The 27,480-nt window shown below is 38.8% G+C and overlaps 1 protein-coding gene across 3 annotated transcripts; it reads right to left on the minus strand.

Annotated features, from left to right (window-relative positions):
- Window positions 1–475: 475 nt before the first annotated feature.
- Window positions 476–27,415, minus strand: LOC136432635 (5'-3' exoribonuclease 2-like). Of its 3 annotated transcripts, XM_066424059.1 has the most exons (35): window positions 27,243–27,415; window positions 26,797–26,924; window positions 25,992–26,103; window positions 25,672–25,733; window positions 25,206–25,317; window positions 24,579–24,668; window positions 24,072–24,144; window positions 23,883–23,933; window positions 23,308–23,415; window positions 23,064–23,113; window positions 22,609–22,680; window positions 22,246–22,299; window positions 21,891–21,970; window positions 21,401–21,458; window positions 21,045–21,102; window positions 20,810–20,859; window positions 20,645–20,701; window positions 20,406–20,453; window positions 19,816–19,893; window positions 19,649–19,696; window positions 18,878–19,050; window positions 18,444–18,528; window positions 18,226–18,276; window positions 17,549–17,656; window positions 15,319–15,408; window positions 12,373–12,445; window positions 11,787–11,870; window positions 11,258–11,355; window positions 10,682–10,758; window positions 9,501–9,557; window positions 9,011–9,079; window positions 8,403–8,579; window positions 7,391–7,614; window positions 2,479–2,681; window positions 476–2,013 (listed from the first exon to the last, which is right to left on the minus strand). In XM_066424059.1, the coding sequence occupies exons 1-35, from the start codon at window positions 27,315–27,317 to the stop codon at window positions 1,918–1,920; spliced, it is 3,129 nt and encodes a 1,042-aa protein (XP_066280156.1). In that variant the 5' UTR covers window positions 27,318–27,415; the 3' UTR covers window positions 476–1,917. The 3 variants fall into 3 exon arrangements, with proteins under 3 accessions (XP_066280156.1, XP_066280157.1, XP_066280158.1); XM_066424060.1 differs by lacking the exon at window positions 19,649–19,696; XM_066424061.1 differs by lacking the exon at window positions 8,403–8,579.
- Window positions 27,416–27,480: the final 65 nt, after the last annotated feature.

The raw sequence follows: 27,480 nt of genomic DNA on the forward strand, positions 1-27,480 counted from the left end.
TGGCCGACACAAATAGATAGATCGGACTTCTAGAAAGACTACAGAAAGCTATTCTCTGTAACAATAGCCTTCAAACTATTGTAGTTTAAACCATAGAATCTCCTTCTTCAAACCTACACCAAGAAGGTTTGACTTCAAGCCTCGTTGTTCACCGAAATGCGGTCTCTGAAAGCAGGTCGCCCGGCGCTAGCTGTAACTCACTGATGGTCAAGACAGCTTGGACGGAGACCTCTATCGGCGGTCTCAATTACTGCACCTCACACTAGTCACACACATTCCCTCTCGCCTTTTGGTACCCGCAACACAAAATTTCTAATTCAGACACTAAAATATTCAAATGAATCATGCTTCCGCTAAAAAGCGTCCTCCTGATAATTCTATGAACGATAATCATTTTCATGGATACCTTTTTTTAGGTAGGGTCAATCAAATATCACAAAATAGGGAACAATAAATCACCGCATTTTGTCACATGCACAGCAGACACATTTTATTCACCCTTCCACTAGCTAGACTACCAATTGATCAAAAAAAGTGAACAAAAGGTTCAAAATGTATTTCATGATTCATACAATGCCCCTCACATGTATAGTCAATGTGTTTTTAATGGTTGGCATTCAATGTTGTCTTGAGTTTCAAAGATAATATCACATCTAACAAAATGAAGCCTGTACAAAACTATACACTTCCAAGAGTTGAAATATGCACAGCACTGGTAGATGACTTTTAATTATACAGTACAGCCAAAACGTAAAATTCAGTAAGCATTCTGAGAGAGTTTGTCCGGAAGTGAACACTCAAAATGGTACCGGCTTCATACATTACATTCAGTATCTTACCAAATGTATCAATCACAACTAAATCTTAATGAAAATGAAGGACAACACTTTGTGCAATCTCCAAGTCAGTATGCGTTGTTCACAATTTTAAATTTTGGCAGATTTTACCAAATATACTAAATATCCTTTCCACTAGAAGCTACAACTTCTGAGCAACCAACTACTTGACAGACCACTCAATAAATTTAATAGAAATAAATTATTTGTTTTCTGTCTTCTAAATCATACTTTTGCATCGTGGATCATATTCTGATTATAAAATCAAGGGTCACACAAATCCAATTTTGATTGCTCAATGATCGCTCAGAGATCACTGTCTAGTGGAAAGAGGGCATAAAAAAGGACATGATAGTAAAGTATAGTGACAAATGTTTCATTATATTGTTTGTTTTATTTATTCAAACAAGGAAAAGGTTTTCTTACCTTAAACATCTAAAAAAGTTTTCTTTTCTTTTTAATATGGCACCCAGGTATATGCTTATGGTAGCATAGAAGCATAGACATCCTACATATACATTGTGTACTTATCTGAAACAAATTGTTGCAACTTACATGTATGTGTACATTGTCAAAGTTACATATCATGTTTGTTATACATCATGTTTGCAGATTCTATTTTGAGTTGTGCCTTAACTGATATCTAGATAACTATATACCAGAAATATACAACTCATTTGAAACTATCCGAAAAGATGTTCGTACAACTTAGAAGGGACATTTGAGAAAGAACAGTTGACTGTACTCCAATTTCTTCAATTGCAAACAAACACATTTCATCATCTGATAAAAAGATTGAATTTCTTCTGTTCTCCATACATGTTAACCCACCATTGTAATTAAGACAACAAAATACATTCAATAACGTACAAAATGATTTCATGTTTGGTTTTTGACCACAAAAATTTGGCTATAAACAGAGAATGTAGTTTGGTCCCCCAAAGATGTTTGTTTCTTTCTTCTTTCTACTTCTTGTTAAAAAAGTGATCCTTATTCAGTCTACCTATGCTAGCCCTGTACACTAACATTGTACATGTAGGTAGAATGTACAACGCTATTCTAACTGTGGGTTCAGTCCAGTTTAGTACCACCCTCTGCTCTGCTGGGGGTCACCGCCTTGGCCGCCGCGGTTGGACTGGCGACGGGGGTCCTCACGACGACGGGGATCCTCGCGACGCTGGAAATACAGGGAAAATATGATAGTAATGATAGGTTTATTGCAAACAAATGCCTTAAGGCTGTACTTCCAAGTACAGGTGACATTGAGATGAATTGTAAGGTATCTTTGCTCCTTTAATGTTGATATGTAATGGTAGTGTTATTGAAACTTACTATGTGTAGGAATGACTGGAAATTGGATTCTTATTATTCAAGTTTCAAGCCTCATAAAATACTCTGGACGCCTTTAGAGCCACCATCATATATCAAGATCAAATCACTTTGGTAAGTTTAAATGTAGGATTCTTCAATTGACATTCTAACATTGCTGTAATTTTCTGATTATAAATCAATTTCTGATTTCTGCCATTTTCTGTTCTATATCATACGTCTAGATATTAATAGGTTAAAGTATAAAATTAATATTATTTCTTCTGGACAGTTAGCTGCAGCAGAATTGTATATAAGTATCAAAGTATTGTACCTGGTTGTCTCTGTTACCATACCCCCCTCCAGGGGGTGTTGGGTACCCCCCTCCTGGGGGTGTAGGGTAGCCTCCCCCCTGCTGGTTCCGTAGCTGCTGAATGCCATACGACACGGCCTGCTGCACCTGGTTGTGCCCCCACCTGGAGGGTGGAGGGGAGGGGGTCGCGAGTAAACCACCCCCCTGCCTCTGCTGATACTGGTCTGTAGAGAAACAAGGACATGTCAAAGTTCTTCTATTCTAACACCACATCTCTGTTTCATATAAAGTAGACTGGATTCATTCCTCAAGCTAACCGACATCTTTCACACCGCAGTCGTCCCTCAGTAAAGACATCTGGAGCCGCATAGTTCCCGTTTAGAACTTTTATTCAGCCTAGTACCACAGGCCATATCTCTGTTTCTTTAGCCCTTGGGCCAAACAGCTACATCATGTATACATACAATACAACATGGTGCATTTTATATCACCCGAGGTACTAGCCCAACCGCGAGTCAGAGCGCCTAAAGGTCGAAGGCTGGAGGGTCATGCATATCCCACTGTTTTGCTTCATTTCTATGTCATATCCACCCGAGAACACACATTCAAATTTCCATTTGCAAAATGTGCCGGAAAAATAATTAATGTTTCATTCCATTTAACACCTCATCACTCTCTTAAAAATATGAAAATGTCAAAAATGAATGTTCTTTTTCCTAAGTTCCTAATTCAAAAACAATCTTTACCTCATTCCCTTTTACACCTCATCATTCTCTTATAATATGAAAAATGTCAAAAATGAATGTTCTTTTCCTATTTCATTATAGTTACTCGAGTATGCATTTGTGACTTCCCACTTATTTTCATTTCTTTTCTTTTAAACATCTGAAAAAAACCTACAACATTTTGTGTCCTATTTACTAGTTTCTTGTTACATACTGCACATTTCAAATATGGGGATTGAAAAGAAAGCTAGATAAATGTGCATCCCGTAAAAAATATTTCTACATTTACTTTACCACCTTCACACTTGAATCGGTTTTTCACAAAACAATCTTCAATGCATATCCTTTGATTAAGGTTGCAAATATAATCACACAAGTCTAAAAGGTTCTACACAGTTGTGCGAAGACAACTGCCATGACCCAAACAATCGTGGACCAAATTCAATTTCCTGCGCCGGGACCAAATCAGGCGAATAAACAGTCGCGCACTGTGGGCGACAGGTGGGAGGGTCGTGCCGCTCTCTCACAATTACCCGCGCCGGGAAAATCCTTTATGCTCCAACAAAATGGCAGCTATTTGACATGCCCCATGTGTCGCCTCATGCAAATATTGATTTAGAGTGATTCTTGTTGGCTCTCTTTTTTGCACTATAATTTCATCTCCCTAGATTCAATCATCTTTCATCAGCGTGTGCCCTTCTCGAAATCAAATCATCACATCAAAATGTTGTAATCGCAGATGCGGAAAATTGTCAAAGATTGCAGTTAGGTGGTGCTTGGAGCAGGGATGTAGGGCACTTTAGGTGACACTGAGAGAAAATGACGACGTTGAGAAAAATTTATACGAAACACAATTCTTGCTGACATAATTTGAACAGTCCCTTTTTTCCCAAATACTGGCCACAAATGCTAAGCAAAGAACTTGATACAAACAAACCGACAATTTGTATTATGATGAAAAATAATAACGTACAAACTTTGGGCCCACCCAGAGAAAATGACATGGCCCACCCACATACACTTTGGCTGGACTACAAGTCGAGTAGTGCCCCGGTCTTTGTAAAACCCACACAAAGGACATGCTGTAGGCTGACAAGATTTGACAGGGTCACAATGATATCCAATTTGTAGCTACAAAGCGGGAACATTTGGCTTGCCCTGTGGATGAAAGACTGGCAGACAGGACACAAAGACAACAGCACAGTAGTACTGCTCTGGTGGTGACAACCCTATAGGCTGGTCTACAACTTTGATTTATGTACATTTGTATATGTCTGTGTACAGCATATACAAATGGTTATGTGACTACTACTAAGCTATCCTTTTACAGTTACAAGGCCTGCACTGTTTCTGTATTTTGAAGTTTATCATAATTGTACTATCATATAAACTGAGTGTGTCTTTTTCCAAACGAAACACCTTTATGCTGTACTCTACAGGGGTTTTTCTAGAAAAATTTAACAAGAGGGAGCACACACATGCGAGGGAGCGAATTCTATGTATTTATGGAAGAATCAATTGCTGAGTGAAGGCTGTATGCTGGATATTAAGCTAAAATCTGAATTCGACAAGGGGGCGCTGGGCTGAAACAAGAGGGTGCAGCGCCCCTCTTTCCTGATTTAGATGAACCCCTGCTCTATGCTTTTTAGTCAGGCCAGTGGGCATACATGTAATGTCATTATGTGTGAATATCAATTTGCAAAATATGGTCCTTTGTATTTTTTCTTACCTTTTGATTATTTTGTCTATTTCAAATATTTGACTTTGACACCATGAAAATACATTCACAATTTGAGAGGTGATTTTTCCAGACTTCCAAACTTTGACACATGAAGGCAGAACACACTAGTTATGCTACAATCTAAACAACTATCTTAGTTTAACCTATATCTTAGTTTGGAATACTACTGTTCACAGTTGCAAATAGCACTGCACTGGTGTAGCAGGTTAATTGAAATATACTCCTGGATAGACTGTACTTTGGCCAGGGGTATACTCTGGCTTGCTGCACTGGGTACTACTGCATATAAAGCAGCCAAATGGCATGTGATATAATGTACAGTCATATGGTTACATGTACTCTTGCAAATCTTAAACACAGCATGAGCCTTCAGGAGCATTTTATTTCAATGGCCACGAGAAAAAAAATCCCTCACTGTGACCAAAACAGCTTGCATAGAATTTTGATTTGAAAAAAAACAACGTTTTGCTGTGCCTACTTCTTTGTACCAGACACTACAATGTTCATACACATGTGGTATTCAAGTATTTCATAACCTTTCTTGTCTGTACTATTTGGACATATCTTTTATTAGATTTTGTAAGCGTAGAATATATACACAATGTAAGTTTGTCCACTCAATTATTCAACAAGAGAAACAGAACACTAAGTGAGCCTACTTTGACTTGCATGTACAGGGACATATGCTCTAATGAAGTTACGGGCAGTAATTGTAGATCGCATTGGCTGACAAACATGCAATCTCGGAAAGAAACCTTCAGCGCAACGACATCCCAATTACACGCACATGCACAAAACATGGCGAGTCATCGGTAATTACACGTCCTCGCGCCCTGAACAAGATTCGCGCTCTTTCAATCTTCTGCCATTTACTCTGTGTGCTTTTGAAAGCACTTCCCGCCCAAATCAGCCGCTCTAAGAGCACAATTTGCAACACTTAGCTCTCCTGGTGGAAAGCAAGCTTTGTGCTGGTGACCTTCCATTCCGTGCTCATCATTTAGGGAACCTGAATAAAGCTGTTTTTACAATCTATTTTACGAATTGTAAAAAAATGACTTTTTTATGACACATTTATACTTAATTTGTCTGTGAAATACCGAAAATATATGGAAGAAAGATAAAATGATATACAAAGGAGTGAAAAGTTCATACGATACATCATACAGGTTACATAAATCACTTTATCAGTGGGAATTAAAGTGCACAAATCAGACAAATCTTGAACCCAATAGAATTTAAATTCTTCCAGTCGTCACAGTTGACATTTCATTTGGTTTCAAGTGTCTGGCACAAATTTCTGAGTGTCCTCTCCTTAACACATGAAATTACGCAGGCAAATGTCTTCAACGAATCTCTCTACTTCAAAAACAACTTTTGTTTGGCTAAGAGCTGCACTACGTACTTTGCCATGCCGTAATAGTGCTAACGATATTTGCACTTATGCAAAATGGCCCGATTAAGAGCAATCAGTGAACATCACTGGCATTCAGGTTGGGGAAACTGTACATGTAGATTGAACGTAATGATGATTTAATGGCCCTATGCTCCTCTTGCCTGGTCCTTAATTGGGCTAGTACAGTGGTTATCTACCATGAATGACGTATTCGCAATGACGGTTCTTCATGTTGAGATGGTAAAAATTACCACAAAATGAACTCTCTAAAGTAGCGACACTTTTTAAACCCTGATGTAGCAGTGTTTGGAGAGTTACGTGATTTTGTTTTTAGTTAGAGGAGGGCTCCTGCTTTTAATTCTAAAGTGTCCTACACTTAATGTGAATTACATGAACAAGTGTACCTGTTCCAATTTGGAGATGGTAAGTTGACAGAAACGTGATAAACATTAACGCATGTTATGTAGTAATAAAACATATATATTCCACGGAGATACAGTCAAAGCAAACAATGGAAGAAATGCCAGAACATGCACAGAAAATACAATCCAGTATAGCTTAGGATACATTGAAATAAGAAGGACTAATGCAGGAAGTTGAAACTAAAAAAAGGTGGTTGAAAAGCCATGCAAGTGGAATCAATCATTATTAACAGAATTTGAAGTAGTCTTGCAAAGCTTCTTAATATATATAGACAGTTAGAAATATGCTTGTGTATGCACAATGTATATCGTCATGATTACAATATATGTTGAAAATATAAGCGTCCTAATACAGTTCAGTTTAGCATTCCAATTTGTTAAATGGTATTTGGAGTTCAACTTTAATCACTCAGATGCCATATCAGACATTTAATGGCCCTTGCCCGCGGTCGGCTAAAGAAAAAGGCTAGGGTTGGCAGGTTTTTGCTTGGGTCGGTCGGGTAACCGAGAAATTACTGAAAAAAATGCATAAGAACAAAGGGAATACTTTGGTGTGGCTATATCTTGAATCAAATTCTATGTTGGAAAACTTAGGGAGGTGTCATGGACACCTACATGTAACGTACCACATGTACATCTATTCAACACTTACCATTTCTGTATCCACCAGAGCCTCCCCCTCGCCTGTAGTTGTCATATCCACCTCCTCTTCCCTGTGGGGAGGGGGAGTTGTAGTCCCTCCCCCTGTTGTAAGGGGAGGGGGAGTTGTAGTTGCTGCCCCTGTTGTATGGTGGGGACTGGAAGCTGCCAGGAGAGCCCATCATGGGGGGAGGGCTCCCCAGCAACGAACTGCCCGACGCCTTGTTTACACCGTGCCTGTGGGTCAAAGGTCAGCATCATCAGCGACAGAACTTCACGAAAACAACCAAAAAGGAAAGGTTCGCTGAAGGGTAGAGCGGGGTCTTTTACTTCTTCATGCTGTAGGCGAGACTACAGGAACACAGAACATGCAGGGTATCATCAGGTTGATGGGTCAAGGGTCAAGCACATTGATGAGCAGAGCACCCACACATCTAGATATGGGGAAGGAATGGAAAGGAAAGTAAATTAAAAGTGTTAAAGGTTAAGGTAAGCTATACTACAGTATGCATTAAACATGGTCACCCAAGATGCAAAATAGTCCAAAGAATATACAACAGAGATAGCAGCAAGCACAACAAAGAAAGGGGAGACTATGCAAATGTGAGGAAACAGTGTCACTTTGAACTAAGAACGATTGCTTCGTACATCCAAGATGTATTCTTACAGCAAGATTTTCGATCAAACAATCCCACACAAACTACTTACACACATTACTCAGTATGCTGTTTTAATGAAAAATTTTTCAGAGCTCTTCTTGTTCTAGTTCAATGACACTGGAAGAAAGACTTTACCCAAATAACTAAACAAGCAAGCAAACAAACACACAAGCAGCATGCATTTATTCTACTTTCTGCAGAGAAGTTGAAGCGTTTAACTGGAGGTAGAGAGCTGGCAACATGCAGGTATTCAGCATAGTCACTGGAGGGGGGAAGAAATGAGGAGTTGTTCAGTGGAACCACCACGGAAACACACGGAGCAGCAGCCCAACACCGTGGCAACAGTTGCCATGGCAACGTACTCACTGCAGCATGCGATGACCCGAGTCGGACAGTCGGGCCCCGTGGCCGCTGTCTCGGGTAAAACCTAGCTGTGGACGATAGCCGCCGCCGCCACGGCCCCCGCGGCCGCGACCACGCCCGCGGTTAGCCTGTTGCTGGTGTCGCTCGAAGTCGCCCGGTTTCAAGACGCGGTCTGGCATCCTATAGGAGGTTAGGTGTGATGTCCACATTTCATCAAATGTATATTTATCACTATATAAATTTACCACTATGACACTTTAAATTCGATGATGTAACTAACCAGATTCAAATCAGTCAAAAGTGGGAGATTTATCTGAAATTTGTAAGAAATTATCTGAAAAGTCAAGGATTGAAAGGGAAACTAGATTCCTTAAGAACAACATTTAGACAAATTTTAAACTCAAATTAATCCTTCTTAATTGCTACAGACAGTAACTATTTGAAAATCTCAAAAAGTATAGCCACGCTTTCCCAAAATCAGATGGCAGTTTGGTGCATCTTTTTAAAATCTAATTTTGTCGGAATATGAGATCCATGACTTGATGCAATTTTCTTGATTATCTCATAAATCCATCCTCTGAGTTTTGTTATCTGTTGAAAGACAAACTTACTTGGCATTTGGCAGTACTTTAGCTGGGAAGATATAGTCCTCTGCATATGAAGGGTCCTTGTACAGAACACTGGGGGAAGGCGAGGAGAAACAGTAGTGTTACTATGAGTCTGTGTCAATGAAGAATCGGTACTCAAACAAATTACACATTAAGCAAGCAACATAGAATAGGACATAAAGTCTAAGATAGTCAGTCTGAAAAATCAGAAAGGGAAATATATGGTTACATCTAAATAGTTCACTACCTTTGTTTCATCATCATAGCTTGTCACTGTTACCTTTGGTTGTGTAAGTAATTTCTTTTTGGTGCAAGCAATTTTTTTCATCTACACGAGTGCAAGTTGACCCAAAAATGTATTTCGAGCACTGAATATATATGACATTGCATATCGTAGCTGGTAGCTAGACTGAGCATTTGTAGAGATCATTGTTACAATTATCATACCAGTCCACTGTCTTGATAGTTATCCATATAGGCTAAGAAAACTCACCCAAGTGTTTGGTTGTTGAAGACATCTCGTAGGTTCGGAAGGGGCGACTTGACGGTACTGTTCAACAATAATAATTATTGAAGACATGAACATCAGACATAAGAGGGCAAGGATAAACTTGTATCTGAATTATATCATGATCTGATGTTATGTTTCAAAGCACTGTCATAAATGATGCTGTCATCACAGAGTGCTTGATGCATTGTAGTGCAGAATCTATCTCTAGCAGGAGATGCATTCAAGTATCAATACAAGTAACTGTCTCTAATCTAACAGTAAATGTAGTCACCTATACAAGTAACTGTCTCTAATCTAACAGTAAATGTAGTCACCTATACAAGTAACTGTCTCTAATCTAACAGTAAATGTAGTCACCTGTACAAGTACATGTGTGTAACTGTCTCTAATCTAACAGTAAATGTAGTCACCTGTACAAGTAACTGTCTCTAATCTAACAGTAAATGTAGTCACCTATACAAGTAACTGTCTCTAATCTAACAGTAAATGTAGTCACCTATACAAGTAACTGTCTCTAATCTAACAGTAAATGTAGTCACCTGTACAAGTACATGTGTGTAACTGTATCTAATCTAACAGTAAATGTAGTCACCTGTACAAGTAACTGTCTCTAATCTAACAGTAAATGTAGTCACCTGTACAAGTAACTGTCTCTAATCTAACAGTAAATGTAGTCACCTATACAAGTAACTGTCTCTAATCTAACAGTAAATGTAGTCACCTATACAAGTAACTGTCTCTAATCTAACAGTAAATGTAGTCACCTGTACAAGTAACTGTCTCTAATCTAACAGTGAATGTAGTCACCTATACAAGTAACTGTCTCTAATCTAACAGTAAATGTAGTCACCTATACAAGTAACTGTCGCTAATCTAACAGTAAATGTAGTCAAGTATACAACTTACAAGTAACTGTCTCTAATCTAACAGCAAATATACAATGTAGTCAAGTATACATTAGTCAAGTATCTATCAGAGTAGTATCTCTGCTCTAACAGTATATTCAGTGAAGTATACATGTACATGTGCTTTTATCTCTTCTTGATACAAATGAAATGGATGAAACAGATTTACTGGTAAGACAACAGGATGAAGACCATTCAGTAATCTTAAAGAAGTACAAGTCCTTATCAAAACAAAGTTTGAGGTTTGACTGTACTTACTCGTTTGGCATGATAGCCAGGTTGTCAGGTTTGATGACACCTCTCATGCCCTGGGTAAGGTTAGCGTTCAGCTCAGCCTGGGGAGGGGGGGCGAGATATCTGTCATTCTATCTCTCAACACTATCTCAAGCCTCATCCATAATTATCATCTAACTCAGAATATTGTAACAGAACTGTTCTTATCAATTGTAAAGGAAGAGCTTTCATATACTACCAGTACTACTGAGGTTAGGGGACCAATGCAAAGAAATTTATCAATACTAATACTGGTAGAAAAGTAAATTTGAGTCTATATAAACATGCATAAACGCATACACAAACATATACATGCAAACACACAAACATATGCGTGTACATGCACACACATACACATAAATACATACATACAGTGAGTCACACACATGCACATGTACACACACGCACACACTCACATACATACATATCCATACACGCACACACACACACAAACACACACACACTCACACAAACGTATTCATAGTACAGCCACTGTGTATAAAATATAAAAACTATACAACAGTGATGACTTCTATATTCATTACAGGGAAACTGTCTCACCTCTTCCAAACTCTCCTGGTACATTCCTTGAAAGAAGCTGAATGCAGGATGTCCGTCCCTCAAGTATAACCGGTCTCCACCCAGGCTGTTTCTGTACACTGGATTTTATATGAAAAATATTCAACATATTAAAATTACAAGTATGTTTGGTTTACCTATTGATGAAATCACCTAAATGTATAAGCATGGCACATATTTGTGTACATTGCCCATTGCATAATGCTTTTTTATCTCTTTGGACAAGGCACATACATAATCATGGTGTGTAATGATAAGCATATAAAGTCAAATCTAGTCCTCCTGTCTTTATCAATTGTTATGGTTCATCTTAAGTGAGGGCTGTATCATTTTTATCATTTTGGACTGAAAGCTTATGGTTTCACATAACAAAAATGAGCGACTATCCAATTTTACAGTATCATTAATTTTACATTGTATACTTCTCACTTGCTCCAGACCAATCCATCAAAAAGCAGTTCATTCAAGATGTTTCAAGAATGTCTTCTTGAGGTCAGTGACCCCTACTCACGTTCTTCTGCCGTGAGATCTCCCCGCACGGCGTCGATTGCCTTGAGAAGTCGCACCTCGTCCACAAACGGCAGTAACGCAACACCTGTGTTTGACAGAAGAGTTGAAGATCAATGTGTCTGAAGATAGCGCAAGTTTGAACCGCAAGTTCATTCAAATCAGCCTGTAGGCCACTTCTCATAGCGGTCATGAGGCAAAGTATATGCTAACAATGCTTGAAAATAACACAATTTCAATGGTAGATTTTACACATCCTTAGGATTCACAAATTTTTCGAGCGGCCGAAAGCTGATTGTCAGACTGTTACAGTGTTAAAGGAAAATCTCAAACAGTCCAATATGATATTATATTGATAAACAATGTCTATCACAGCTTTCATACATCTAGGCTCCAAAATAGTTGTGAATTTATCTCACTGGTTTTGAAATTCGATATGACTTAGACAAAGTATTTTGGCTTTGTACAGGGAAAATGCTAAGACTAGTGTGTGAATTGTGTAAAACTACTTTGTGAATTAGTGTGACAGGACTAGTACTGTCACAGTGGCAGTAGTTTTTCACGAAAATATTTTTCATAATATTCCTGACCTTGCCAGGTCCACTTCTTCCCGTTGAGATCTATTCTGAAGTCATCAGGATACAGGTCAATGATGGGGGAATCCTGGAAGACAAAATTGAAATGAATGAATAAGCAGTCCTTCAAAATTGTAAAGGGTGACTTTCAAGAGTACAAGAAGCCAAAGATGACTATGACATATACATCATGTATCATGATGAGAAGTTGAAAATAGAGAAATCATCCACATACATGTACATGTAGACATGCTCTATCAAATCAATTTGAATTTTATATTTACTCTCTTAGTCTGGTTACTATTTAATTCATTTAAGCCTCACTGAACATTGGCGACCTCGCTGCGACCAGGCCATTTGACAGAGCACTCAACCAGCTTCATCAATAAAAAACGAATTATCTTAAGTTTTGTGCATTTTGTTGTCTTTTTTAGTCATACCGATATGTTTTGCATGATATTTCCATCATAAAGTCAAGTTAGCACAAATCCAATTTAGGATGCAGCGAGGTCGCCAATGTACCGCGGGTCCAGTGCGATAGGGGCTTCAATTTGTGCATTCGCTGGGACTTGATTTTGCTGTTGGGCAGGGAGATTTCTTGCATGTTTTAAGTTTATGGTTGAAACTGTTCTGTGGTACAGTAGTAATACATAAAACACTGCAAACACTTCAAGATCTACAGTAATAGACCAGAGATTTTGATTAATTGTACAAAAAGATATACATTTGTAAATCATGATATAAAGAAAATCTCTCTTAACACTAAATTCATCCAAATCAGAATGAAATGCAAGTTTGTAAAAAATCGATCCACTGCATTTCTTCTTTCATAACTGAGCAGTACTCCCTGACAGTTGTTATTTTAAGACCCACAATGCTTCATGTCTTCTGACAGTACATCTCCATTAGATTGAAGAAAGCAGGACCGGGTACGGTAATGTTTGCGACCATTATAACTCGACATGTTGAACAATGACCACGTCCCATTAGCCTTGTATCAAAGTGCTCCTTTCCGTCCCACGAATGGCAAAAATGGAGGATTTGAAAGCCGCAATTATCCTACCTTCCTGCCAGAAACCGTGACCCCTTGACTTGGCGACGTGCCCTTTTGAATTTTAACGGAACGGTCGATATGCGCCGCCTTATTGTGTGTTATCAGAGATCGTCTTAATCTTTTTTTAAAAATATGTGAAAAGCCTTTAATAAGGACCTTGTTGCTTGTCAATTCCATGCTGTTTACAGAAATACTGTTGGTTCTAAATAATACATGTACATGCAAGAAAGCATAATTATGTGTATGTTGACTTTTTAAGATCAATTGTATGTTACTGGATGTCTTAAAGAGAAGATATTGGGAAAATAAGTGTGTTACATCATATAGAATATGGGATCTCTAACAGTAGACTGAGTATACATGTACATTGTCCATTTTCAGCGAACAGTGAATAGAAAAAAAACATTAACCTGCTCTAAGAGTGCTCAGTAACCACGATATCGGTATTAGACTGGCTTGCAATATAATTTTGTGGTAGAAGATTAGAACAATCATGACTTACCATTTACAATAAATTTCTATGCCATTACTACAACTGTACAATATCTGCGACTTTTACTGTGATAGTTAACTCATTAAGGTATCCTAAATGTAAACTTTATGATATAGAACATTTGGTACTAAAAGCTAAAATACACGAACAAGTCACATGAAAAGCACCTGAGAGTGCTATTCCTATTCCGAAATACAATATAGATACTTAAAAGACTCTTCCAGTCTTCAATGACATGGGAAATTGTTTCATCACGTATATGCATACGATCATATCGGAGGGTATTCTGAAATTCATTTATATTGGCACGGCCTCAGCACGAAAACACATCAAAAGGCAATACTAATGGTGTAGATGGCATAAAACCATTTGGTACACACTCCAGAAAACCCTTCAAACACCTTGATGGCTTGCGTGTGCGAGAAACACTGGCGGCGTAACCGTACTTGGCGTACCGACATGTGTAGGCAACGTGGACACTTCATGCTACGAGTGTGCCGGGGAGCGTTCCCTCGTAATTGAGGACATCTAAGTCTAGAGCACTTTGCGGCATCGCTCACATGGAATTCCCGATGACTTATGGGTGCGCCGGGGAAAAGTCTTGATGATGCAAATACTGTTTTTCATTCGTGTGCTAAGATGAGACGTAAAATACCCAAAGACGAATGCTCTCAAGCAGATGGAGGGGCTCTTTTCTTCCCTTTAAAGTGGAAGGCTTGAGAGCCGTTACATAGACAACTCATTCAGTACATGAAACGTTAACTATCATAATTACAGCGTGTACCCTACGTGTGACTGACACAAAAAAAACGGTAAATTTAAAGAGATCTACTAATGCAGCATCAGCAATCCCCAAGGCACATGAATGACACTTCAGATATCCAGGTGTTCAAGACAGTCCTTGACGACACCATGTTTTACTTGAATGTGGCACAGTCTTAGGGTACATGTACCTGGCAGTATCATGAGAATTGACGTTATATCTGACCTTAAGCCACAGTTGGAAATGTACAGACGATCTCTAGAATAATCTGGACCAGAAGGCTGCAATTCCAGCCAGCCTCACTTACATGTATGGAACTGGCATGACTATGGACTGAATGATTTATGCATTTATTTATCTAGGTGTTTATTGTATTGTCAATAGTCAACAACTTTTCTTGAAACCTATTATCCCTGACCCCCCCTGTTAATCATATTCTTAATAGTTTACAATTTTCTTCTGAACCTATTATCTGTGCCCCCCCCCATTTATTGTATTTTCAATAGTTAAAAATTTTCCATGACCCCCCCTTGTTTCTCGTATCCATTTGAATTTAAACTTGCTGAAAAGCAGCCGTATCACCGATCAAACCATTCCGATACATTTTGTAAAATACAGGCTTTGTATTTAATAGAATGTTGTCAGACGTACCGGGTTGATCATGAGATCTTGCCACGTTGTCGGCAGGAACTGTTTACTGGCGGCAGGGAACACTCCCATCAGCTGTTCCAGGGGGTTGAACTGTGGAGTGGACAACACAGTAGCTGTTAGACACATATCAGGGCTCCAAATTCATTTTTGGAAATAGGTGCACTGGTATAACTCACCTTAACCTTTATCTACACAGAAAGATTATGGATGCAAAGTGTAAGATAAACAACCAAAGTTCTATAGCTAACTTAAAAATTCAAAACAAGAAATACAACAAATTTTTTTTTTTCTCTGACACAAATGTCAAGAAAGTGTTGTATATCAGTGTGCAACTATAATATCTTAATCTGCATTAGTGATGATTACCCTACACAAATATATAGGTGTATACAGTCTAAAATCAGGTACGCAATTTTGAAAGCACAAAAGTGAAAACTAGTATGCAACCAGTATCTAAAGCCCTCAATGTAAAAAAAAAAACGGACAAAGTACTATGAGAAGGGAATAAAATCCTATTCAGGGTTCGATAAACGTTTTTCTGCGAACTGCAGCTTGTAGGTGGTATTTCAATCCCTTCTATACTATAAGAATGATGATGAGTTATAATGATATAAGTATTGTTATCAATAGTCAACAACATTTAATAAACCTATCGAATAAGATGCATAGAATGATAACAAACATATCAATAAGCTGTCTGGGAATATGTCATACTCATGCTTCATAAATGTTCAAATTCATACATATACCACATTGATACAATAACCTGAAGTAAAGTAACAAAAATGGGACAAGGACATGTATTCTTACAAACCATTCTACTGCTAATGCATGCATGTGTAATTACTTTCTCACTGAAGTATACTGCAAATGCATTTACGTTTGCATGGTTTTTATTTCGCGGTAGGGAGAAAATGGAGTGTTTTTTAGATCATGGTGCTTTTAAGATCGCGTTTGAAACAATAGTAGCGCTACAGTCATATGTGGGCAAAAGGGTTTCGCGGTGGTTTAAAGTTCGCGCTGAAAGTTCACTAAAAAAAATGTGAACACAAAACCACCGCAAACATTTCTGCATTTACAGTATTCTGAAATATCTATCTTGCAATGTTTGCCTTGCTGTTGCATATGGTTAAAGAAAGTGAATTCTAAACCATTTGAATTTCAAACCTACTCCTTCATACATGATTAAGGTGGGTTAAAAGACCCAGGACTCGAACTTCAATGTTCGGAATCGAACAAACGCACTTGTTACAATTTTTCTGCCGGGCATCTGATACCTGATCAGAATGATTGACGCGGCGCGCTCTAAGCAGCCGCCACATTTCTGTTTAATGGAAAGGAAATGGGTTACACCTTCACGAGTGGCGCGGAGGTGCTTGAGCGCGCCGGGAAAAACACGCACAAGTGGCCGGGCAAATGAGCAGGATGGGACAGGATGTTGACTTTAGATGGGGGAAAATTAGGATCAGCACTTTGTGGCTCGGGGAAGATGTTTCTGATGTCTACGTTCATGAATATGTGTAACCGACTAGACATGTAGGTCTGGAGGACTCTGAAATTCGCAGTACATACACATACATATACATGCACTGACAGGATTTTCTATCTGCACCTTAGCATTATGATAACAAATGTCTCTTTGCAAATACTGGTCTATACATGACCTGAATGTGTGTAGGTATAATGTCAATTCTAACATAATTAAGCCAGGTACCCTAAGACTGCAACATCAAAAAAAATTGCCTTATCCTTTCAGGTGTTCTCAAGAATGTCTTGAACACCTGGATTTCAATTCGATTTTTTTTCTAATGTGGCTGAGTCTTAGGGTTCCAGGCAGAATTATGAGAATTTATGTTACTTACTTGTATGGAACTGAATGTTTCTGGGGCAAAGATATTGTTATACCAAGGAGGTTGGTTATACGCAATGAAGCCTTCACTGAATTAAATAAACAAGAGAGTGGCTTGTTTTTTCTGAATGGCATTTTGAATAGTTTTGAAGCACACTAAAATCCAAAGTCAAGTGTATAGTCACAGTTGTGTTTTGGTTTGAAAGATCTTTCCCTTTTCTTGCAGTTACTGTCTCCCAATATCAAAACTCTTTGACCCCCTCTCCCCTTCAATAAATAAGCAGTATAGCAGAAAGTAAAGATAGATTTTCTACAGGCTATATTTCTTAATATAAATATATAAGTCTGCACAGGAAAGACTTGATAGAAAAGAAAACTTACAGGTTTGGTCCCCTTCTCAAAGGTGTTGGGAAGGTCTCCGATGTTGACAAAGTCTGAGGCAAAGGGAGCGTAGTGGAAGGGGAAGAACCATTTCCATGATGGGCAGCCCTGTAAGGAAAGCACATACAAAACAAAATCATGACTTTTGTATCTTCAGAACATAAAGGTATCTTCAGAACATAGAAGTTTAAGAAAAGGTGCTATCTTAGTACAAAAATATTCCACAATTGTCAGATTGTACACAGTTTGTGGCAATCTTGAAGTCAAATATAATTTTTTTTTTGCTTGGCACAGTGTTGCAGCTACTCCCTCTGTTGATTTCAGTACATATTGCAGCTACATGTACTGTATAGGTAGTTATAGTCCATGTCATTCAGCATCCATTGCTTGGGACAAATTATTACTTGGGACAGTGTATGCAAATGTCAAATTGCTGTCACTGACAAAAATAGTGTATTTGTATCAAGGTGCATTTCCATGTTATAACAGGTAAACATAAACAAATGCATAATGTTTCTGTAGACACTGCATTACATGAGCATGCACTTGCTATCTATCATGTATTTACATTGTTGTATATCTACATTTATAATATATAAGGTACACTGACCAATTGGCTACAATTAGTATACAATGTTAAGCATACTATTTAGACACAGAAGAGTTGATAATGATACCTGGTAGTAGTACAGCATGACCCAGCAAAGACCTTCAGTGTAGGCAGCAGCCTGGATGATATCATTGAAAAACAGGTTTGAGATATTTATATTGTTACAAAATGTACCTTCTGAGAATATGTAGGTTTAACTGACTCAAAATACATAAATTTCAAACTTTTTACAGAAATTGTACATGTATACTCAAACTGAAACTAAAGTGAAAGAAATTACTGTACCACGGAATGGCGAAACTCATCATCATTGGGGTCGGCATCGAACTTGGAGACGTAGTAGCGCTCCCTCCAGCCATCTTCCCACAGCCTGGAAAAATGAATTAGATACAATAATTCTTACACAAAAGAAAATTAGAAGATATTCTATCTGATTCAAATTTCACCTTCTTGTGAACATTCATGTGTACATACAATGCTTATCACAAATGGGTCAAAACTGCCCCCTGTCAGCCGAAGGAAACATTGCAGCACAAAGGGATTTTCTTCACCGCTGATTATCTATCGGTGGTTAAAACAGACTGCAACAAAATCATCATGGATGATATTCCGTGTAATAGCCTTGTGCATGAATGAAAACACCATCCAAATATAAACATACCGGTAGAAGGACTCTTCCCTGACGCGTTGCCAAATATTCAAATAAAACGTAGCCTAACCTGACATCATCAGCAGGTTCCTCCTCCTCATCACTGTCCAGGTCGGCCTGATCAGCCTTTCTCTTCTCCCCACTGCGGGGGGTGTACTGCATGCTGTAGGGGGTCTGGGCAGGGGTGTTGAACCCCCCACTGCCGGGGGTACTGCCTCTGCTCCCCGGGGTCCTGTCTGGGGTCTGGAACCATTGTACATCAGAAATATCTCAACAACTCCTCCAGAACATTGTGTAACTGCTATAGACCTTCTCAAGGATCCTTTTGCATATTGAGAGATGCGTAGCACAGGGGACATGTGGTGCATGCAAACTGTGTCCAGTCTATGTTGTCATGGTAATGATGTTGTTTGCACCCCTGAGCTACCCATCTCCCAGCATGCAAAGGGGTACATAAAAAGGTCTAAGGTCTTAGTGACTGTGAGCCAGACAACAGCTTCTAAACGGCTGTAGATTCTTGTTTCAGTACTCAATTTGTTATTTTCAACCCATTTGAACCGCATATAATTCATTCAATGCCAATTTCTGATTCTAAAAGGAAGTCTTCAATGTTCAGCTTTGAAGACTATCTAAAACAGTATCCAAGTAAGACAACAGCTGCTTAAAATGTGCAGTCTAAATTACAATAAACTGAAATTGAGTCAGACATACCAACATGTATTTGCATAACAATACATGTACAAGGTGATCTGTAGCTAAGACCACATTAGCATAGCCTGGCAATGGCTGCTTCCCACCATCACAAGTTTCACAAAAAAACAAACATTTCTTTCTTTCTTACCCCTTCCCCATTGCGAGCGAGCGAATTCCTTAGGTCATCCGCGGCTTTCTGCAAAAGAACCATGTTCTCCCATTTAGACAGTGGTACGACACTCTTAGACTTTGATATACACTGTATGATAAGAAGTCTTTTCAAAGTATGCAACAGTTTAATGGCCAGTTTGGTACCTTGTTGGCGGAGTCGTTTCTTCCCTGTGCAGCAGCTTGGCGAGGGTTGTGGATTGGAGATGGAGTCTGGCCGATAGGCTATAACAGACAAACAACAGTGAAGGAATAAGACATCACATCTTTACTTTAAGAAGTTGTTGCTAAGCTTTAAAAGTTAAAATCCTTCGGAAACCTTTCAGTATATAGGGAGGTGCCCATCTCTGTTTCTATAGCCCTTGTGTCATAAGGCTTTGCAGGCACTACAGCAAGGGTATAGTCCACAAGTAGTCGTATGTCACATTATCAACCACTCTTTAAGCAGAGAAAGCAGTATGTACCATTACTAAAGTCAATGACAAAGCCAAGATTTGAAATCACAAACTAATGAATGCAAAGCAAACACAAGACCCACTACCCTATTAAGCACACTAGATTCTACTGATGTAATCCAATGAATGATTGCATTTTGAAAATGAAAGATCCACCCAGAAAAAGAACTGTTGGTGTAAGTGACAAGAGACAAGAAGTAGAGCAAAAATGGGTGGATGGGTGTGTGTGTGTGTGGGGGGGGGGGGTAATATGTGGGGGGTTGGGTGGTGTGTGGGGGTTACCTGGGGTGAAAACTGTCCATCAGGGGTCCATGCTGGTCTGCCCTGCATCTGCAATGCAAAAAAAACCTCTTCATTTTCAGACTTTGGTCATAACAAAAGAAAGAACAGATAAATCACTAGAATGTGTGGAATACATAGTTCAATCCTGTAAGTTACACATGGAAATACAAAGCTTGGTTAGTCCTAATACTATAAGAGAGTATAAAGAATTTTCGTAGATGCTAAGATGGTTGACATACCATTCTCTGTTGTTTCTCCCTTCTCTTTCTTGCCTTGGTTCTTGCCCGGAAGTTCAGCTGAAATACAAAAAGTTGACCATTTTTGATTCATGATGATTGAAAGAAATATCTGCAAACATTCGAAAGACACACTGTTTTTTTGAAAAAAGAAACAATAAATCTTACCTCATTTTCCTGTCTTTTCTTGAATATCTCATCTTCATCTTTTCCTAGTTCTGCAAAAGGAATGAATCACATGATGCATTTTAACTACTATGTATACAAGTAAACTTTAACTGTGATATGTAGGGTATCAAAAAAATCACTGATACATTATCATTCAACAAACACACAAGCACAAAATCACATTGCTAACAATTTGAAAGCAGTTTTCTGTTTACACCTGTATTAACCCACGTACCTGTAAGAATGACCTGTACTCTGGTCAGGTTTACCAAACCGTTGTCTGTCAGGTACCCCTGTATTGAGACAAAGAACCATTGGATGTTTTTCTTCACATGAAACATGCCAGAGATGGCAGACTTCACCTCTTTCAATAAATAGTAGAGCCCATGATGTAATTATCACCTAATAGAATACTGCTTTGTAACCCTTCCAGCACCATTTGCATGCACATACATTTTGTGTACTTCTACTGTATCCTTTACAGCAGACCTGTATAATAAAGGTCATTGAAGAAGACCATGTCTAGAATTGCATCTAAGACTTGAATGATACACAAGTCAATATAACTGCGCTGAACCAACGTGTACTTACCCCAGTCTTGTGTATGGTCCTCTTGTATATACGTATCAACCTGTCAATAGCTCCTTCCCTGCAAAAGAGAAAATAATGTTTACACCAAAGTCATATATTTTCAACTTGCCCTACACCTAATACGATGTAAAAAAGCAGCAGGCTCACAGTTACTGTAAATCTCTCCCATTTTAGCAGCAACCTCTCCACTGTAAAATTATGACACAGGGAATATGTGTTTCCATTGTATTACATTGTATTACTGTATTGCAGGATCGTTACAGCCAAAGACTTTTTAAGAAATCACTAAAACCTCCTTCTCCTCCTACCACAAAATTAGGTTCCTGCGAAATAAATGAATTTACACAGTACATAGAGAAGTGTGGTCGGCTTCTGAGATCTTTGGCACTGACACCATAAGAAGAATTAGATTCACTACTGAGCAGGATAGCACGCACCCTTATGAAGTTAACTGAAAGTGAAATCATTTAGACTTGAATAACTGTCTCACCTGATCTGGAGTGAAGGCAGGTGAGGCAGAAAGTCATTCCCCACAAAGAAACACATGAAGACCCAGTCATCGATGGCTCTCTGTCAATACAGCAGCAAGTAGTGTGAGACACTGATCTTATATGTTTTAATCGGATCAAACTCAACTCTCAATACAATACTACATCACTGTGTAGCAACAAAGGAATGTATTGTGTACTTATCAAACTAGAAAATTAGAACTTTACATGACAATAAGAGAGTTCAACTATGCCACTAAATTGGTAGCACTTTGGTACTACATATCTTTTGTTTATCAAACATGTAGAATATCATCAACAGTTGCGACATCTAGCTTATAAAGCTTTATTACCTACCTCTAAATCATAAGGGAAGTTTAACCCAGTGATCATCATTTCTTGCTCGAGATACTGTAATATCAAAGAAAACAGGAATGGTTTAGAAGCGGACATGAACATTGTCAAAAACCATTATTCATATGATAGTTATAGTAGATGCTTGCATAATGCATCATAGCAAAATGCAGAGTTTCTAACAACAATCAGTGATTGAAATACTGGGTGCACATACACTTTTGTGTACCCAAAATTAAAGCTGTGCACCTTATTGTTGACTGTGGGCATAGTATTTGTGTAGGCTAGTACGTAAAGGTACTATTGTACACTAGAAATGTGTAAATACAGCTTGCTAAAAAATAAAAACAGTAAGAGAATACCCACCTCCCTGAGTACATTCAGTCTGATGAAGATGAAGGTGGCCTCCTCTCCCATAACTGGGGGCAGTTCATCAAACTGAAAGTGAAACATCAAAACACATTTCAATCCTATCACTTTCAACAAGCATGCTACACATCACACAAAAAAATCTACAGAAATGGACATTTAGACAAACGCCCCATAGCCTTTTACCAGCCGTAGGGGCATCCACGGTACATTAGGCACAATATTAGAGGGCGGAGCTCATTCACCAACTTTTACCTCCCCAACCAAAGCCATGTACCCGTTTTTGCCTGGGTGGAGTTAGGAAAACTGTGTAAAGTGCCTTTCCAAAGGACACTACATCTAGCCACAAAATGCCAGGAATCAAACTCATGACCTCTCGATCCCATGTCCGCTTGCCTAACCACTTGGCCACCATTTACAGCAATGTGAAATCCTTCTCCTTCGGGACTTACCTCTCCATCTTTGTTTTTCGGCAACCCTTGGCATTCCTTAGCCTCGTGACCTAGAACAAGTCAAAGAGGAAGAACAGTTTAATTATTGAACAGAAGGTGTGAATAAAGCTACAAACAAAAGAACTATAGAAGACTCAAAGTAAAATTGGTAGTGTGGTGTGTGTTTAACCACCATATGTCTTTCAGTTTCAGTCAAATTTGCTTCCACACAAAAAGGAAGGCTAAACAACCACTTTTTACTTACCTAACTGGTTACACAGCTTGCAGGGTCTGGGTTTGCCGTACTTGAACTCTTCCCTGATGATGGTGAAGTGAGGCTCGTGTGTGGCCAGTCCCAGCATGATCAAGTCAGCTGTGATGGACAGGCAAAGTAACAGACATGTAAGCCTCTGAGCACTGAGCTACATGTACATTGTACAACAAAATACCTTATTTCTTGTTTCTTTCACTGTAACTTTAAGTTCACTGTTTTCACGGTCACCTCTGTACCGTGAACTTATCATCACCATGAAAAAAAATGTTATTTTTTATGATTCCTTCACACATGCATTCTGTAAATCACTTGTTGCCACTGTGAGTTCAGTGAAAATGTGAAATTTGCTACAGTGAAGATAAAGCGAATTACAGTACATGTACATATAGCCAGGCTCTATGTTTCCAATTCCCAAGCAGATATTAGGATGGAAAATGGTAATATTTTCTGGCAAGTAACTAAGGATGTTAGTCTGAAAATGTTATGCTTTTCCATCGTAATATCTGTTTGGGGATTACAAACATAGTAGCAGTGAAAATTGAGGTGAACAGTTCTGAAATACTTACCATCAGCACCACAAAGACAGTGGTGAGTGTTGGGGTCATGATCAGGTTGGGCTGAAATAAAAGAACAATTTATGAACATGATTCAACATTTCATCATTCATAACTGCAAAAAAGGTACAAATTTTGGAACATAAAGGACTAGATATACATTAAATCCATTGCTTGTATAATATCAAAATTTTTTCCCACCTCTCTGCTTCCTGATATAGTCCATGATTTTGTGTTCTCCCTCCCCAGGTACATTGGCATCAGACAGGATAACCTACACAGGAAAAACACATCCAATACATTAGTCTTTTAGTTTTACAAATAGAAAAAAAATACCATTGCCACAAGTAAACCAAGCATTGACAAGAATAAAACAAATAGTATCTTACTAGATACATGTTACAATAAAAAAAGGTATCTTTGTATTATGATTGATAAGGCTACACAAATTAGTTCGTTCTCTGACATTTTTTTAAATTTAGCAAGAGATTAAGATAAAAAACGGGCTGTATGGCTATATCCAATCCCTAAAACTGTGTGAACCCAAGAACAGACTTAACTCTCGGACTCTGCTTGAAAGTTTTGTACTTTAGGATTATTTATTTCTTAGTCCAAGAACAAACTTCTTTACCTTTCTTAAGAAAGTATGAAAGAGGTATCAAAGAGGTATGGAAGTTTGAGCTGTTGTCTTTGCCAACTGAACCTGACCTTGATGTTTCTCCAGCCGGGGTTGTTGTTGAGTCTCTCGTGGATGTAGTACCGCAGGCAGGTGGACAGGTAGTGCATGAACTCTGTACCCTGGGGTGGGTGTGTAGGGTGGAGAGTTAGGAAATGGACTATAACAATAGTTACACAGCGCATGTCCAAAAGAAGTTTGTATTGAAGTTTTGCATGATGCAGGTGCTTGTTGCAAAGTACATGTACACACATGTAATCCCAGAAACTCTACACGATATACTCCTTAGGTCCCATTTTATGTAAATTTAACGAAAAGTTAAGCATAGAGTATACATCAAATTTAGAACACTGCCCAACTTAAAAACACTGCCCAGCTTTAGACATCAGCCTTGCATACCCTTGAATTTGTCCTGACCATAGAGTTTTGGAATGTAAGAATTCTTTATTTCACAATGCCAGAGCAACAAAACAACTTTTCCTTCAACATATCTTAATTACAGAAATAAACAACATCAGATGGCTCATTCATTTTATACCATACCATGCCAGTTTGTAACAAGCAATCTGACTGGCAGGTAGCAACCCATGAAAAGTCTTATTATAGCATACACCTAGAGGTTGAGAATCTTCAGTGTGAAGAACACACCGGTTACCTACTGGAGTGATGCAATTACTGTCAAAGTGTTCCGCATTGGTCTTCTCTGGAGGAAGCTGGATGCCTTGTCCCTCCAGCTCTTCACGTATCCTCGCCATCTCCTCCTTCCCATCCCTGATGATGAACAGACAAAATTCTTAAACCACTGATGGATCGAGAGTTTGTTTATTTGTTTGTACCTTTCTTTTTTCATGAGAAGCTCAAAATGGCAAACAGGTCGCTTCTTAATGTGGCAACGTGGGACGAGGTTCAAAAAAGTATCAACTTTATTTTCACTGTCACTTAAAGATTTCCAAAGAAAGACCTTTTTTTGGTTAAATTTTGCATAGAAAACTCCCAAGGAATCATTATTGTAAAAATCCATCAATCAATGATCATCAACAAATAATCAACATTATCTGTAAATGTACATAAGTGCATATACATTTAAGTATTACACAGTCTAACATGCAAACAGCTGAAACAGACCTGCTTTCCTTAGCAGCGAAGAAACGTCTCTTTCTCTGTTGGTTCATCTTTGCCCTTGGAGCCTGAAGTTTAGAAAAATATGTGGGTAAGTAAGTGCTGAAATACTATTTATCGTATTTTCTGCTAGCAACCAATGTCAGAACTAGACAAATCCTGTACAATACCACATCAATATTTGGAAAGGAAACTCGTCTATAGTGATCAACTGTTTTTTAATCTCCTTGGAGTGACCACATGTCTACACAGACCAGATTTTATCGGGTAACCCTTGAGTGGTCTTCTGTGCAGTTTTGACTGCATGTCAGAAATTGGACACCTACCACCCCGTCGATGGCCATGTAGAGAAGCTTCTGGGGACGGACGATGGCCATCATCCTGTCAATGGCCTCAAAAATGGCGATCATCATCTCATCCACATTCTTGGGAGCAGGTCTGGGGACAACATTTCAAGCGAGTTAAAAATCTTTAATAACCCATCTGTATCCATCTAGCTTGTTTCTTTGCATGCTTCCATTTTTTAAATGGTAAACCATTTTATGGCATAACAAACCAGTTTTGTATGTTATGTAAAGTGTGTAAGAACAGACCACATTCACACAGGGAAGACTCCTACTCTTTACAATAATTGTGGTGGGTTCTTTAACGTGCTTGAGGCATGGCTCTCCTCAAACACGGCCTCCGGCTGTACGTCCTATCCGAGAGAACATCCCTACCTGAAGCTACATTCACCTGACTACTAGTAGTGAGTTCCCAAGAACACAACATCAGGACCTGGTTGGTTGGGATTTAACCCCAGAACCTCTAGATTCTGAGTTAACCACCCTAACTACAAGACCACCACATTACAAATTATGGCACATTTGAATTCATATACTGTAGATGCAGAAATTATGTTTGCTGGGATTTAATTTCGCGGTAGGGAAAAAAATGGCGTATTCGCAGTGGTTTTGAGTTCGCATTTGAAACAATAGTAGAGCTACAGTCACATAATGGAACAGCTTTTCGCGCTGGTTCTAAGTTTGTGGTGAAAAGTTCATCGCGAAAACTGTGAACATAAAATCACCGCAACCATTTCTGCGTTTACAGTACTGTAAAACAGTGCAATTCAAGTGTTATATAACTGACTTGTCCTCGGGATGTGAACAGGGATGAATGATGCCGTTCATGTCCAAGTACAAGTTGTCGAACTCCACATCGTTCGGGTTGGGCTTACTGATGTCCACCGGGATCTTAACTCCACTCACTTCCTTTGGCTGGAGGAAAACATGAAACATGTCAGCTGGATCATAAAACTTGAAACTGAAACCATTTTTTTTTCGTTCAGACACTCATGCTGGACTATGATGCGACAATGCTTGTGAGCAAATTACTATGCAACATCATTGTCCATGTATTATATGCAGATAACAGAACAAGCAAGATGTCCTTGATGATACGATTCTAATATTTTACTCGCAAACATATTCTAGGATCGTCACCAAACCGGTAGCACATGTTTACAGTGCGATGGCTTTGCCCCCCTCCCCTATTTCAATTTCAACCAAAACTCGAAAAACAAAAGATCTACGTACCTTCTCTTCCACACAGTGCACCACGATGCTCGGGTACTTCTTACTGAGCCAGGCGAAGAAGGCCGGAACTCCCATCTTGGGAGGTTAGGTACGTTTTTTGACGCCAAGAAAACTCAAATCTTCTTTGTCAAAATGTTGGAGGCGATCGTCTGTGTAGTCCCAGAATGCAATGAATACATTTCCGACACCGGGTCATTACGAGCCTTCTCATTGGTCAATTGAAGAACAAACCTGTCCT

This window comes from Branchiostoma lanceolatum, chromosome 4 (assembly GCF_035083965.1).
Source record: "Branchiostoma lanceolatum isolate klBraLanc5 chromosome 4, klBraLanc5.hap2, whole genome shotgun sequence".
NCBI classification, from domain to species: domain Eukaryota; kingdom Metazoa; phylum Chordata; class Leptocardii; order Amphioxiformes; family Branchiostomatidae; genus Branchiostoma; species Branchiostoma lanceolatum.

Excerpts from the sequence above, each read along its gene's own strand:
- LOC136432635 (XM_066424059.1), bottom strand. The coding sequence starts at position 27,317 with ATGGGAGTTCCGGCCTTCTTCGCCTGGCTCAGTAAGAAGTACCCGAGC. Across the intron at positions 18,277-18,443 it reads ATGAGTTTCGCCATTCCGTG|GCTGCTGCCTACACTGAAGG; the intron begins GTACAGTAATTT and ends GATATCATCCAG. Across the intron at positions 2,014-2,478 it reads ATGGTAACAGAGACAACCAG|CGTCGCGAGGATCCCCGTCG; the intron begins GTACAATACTTT and ends CTGTATTTCCAG.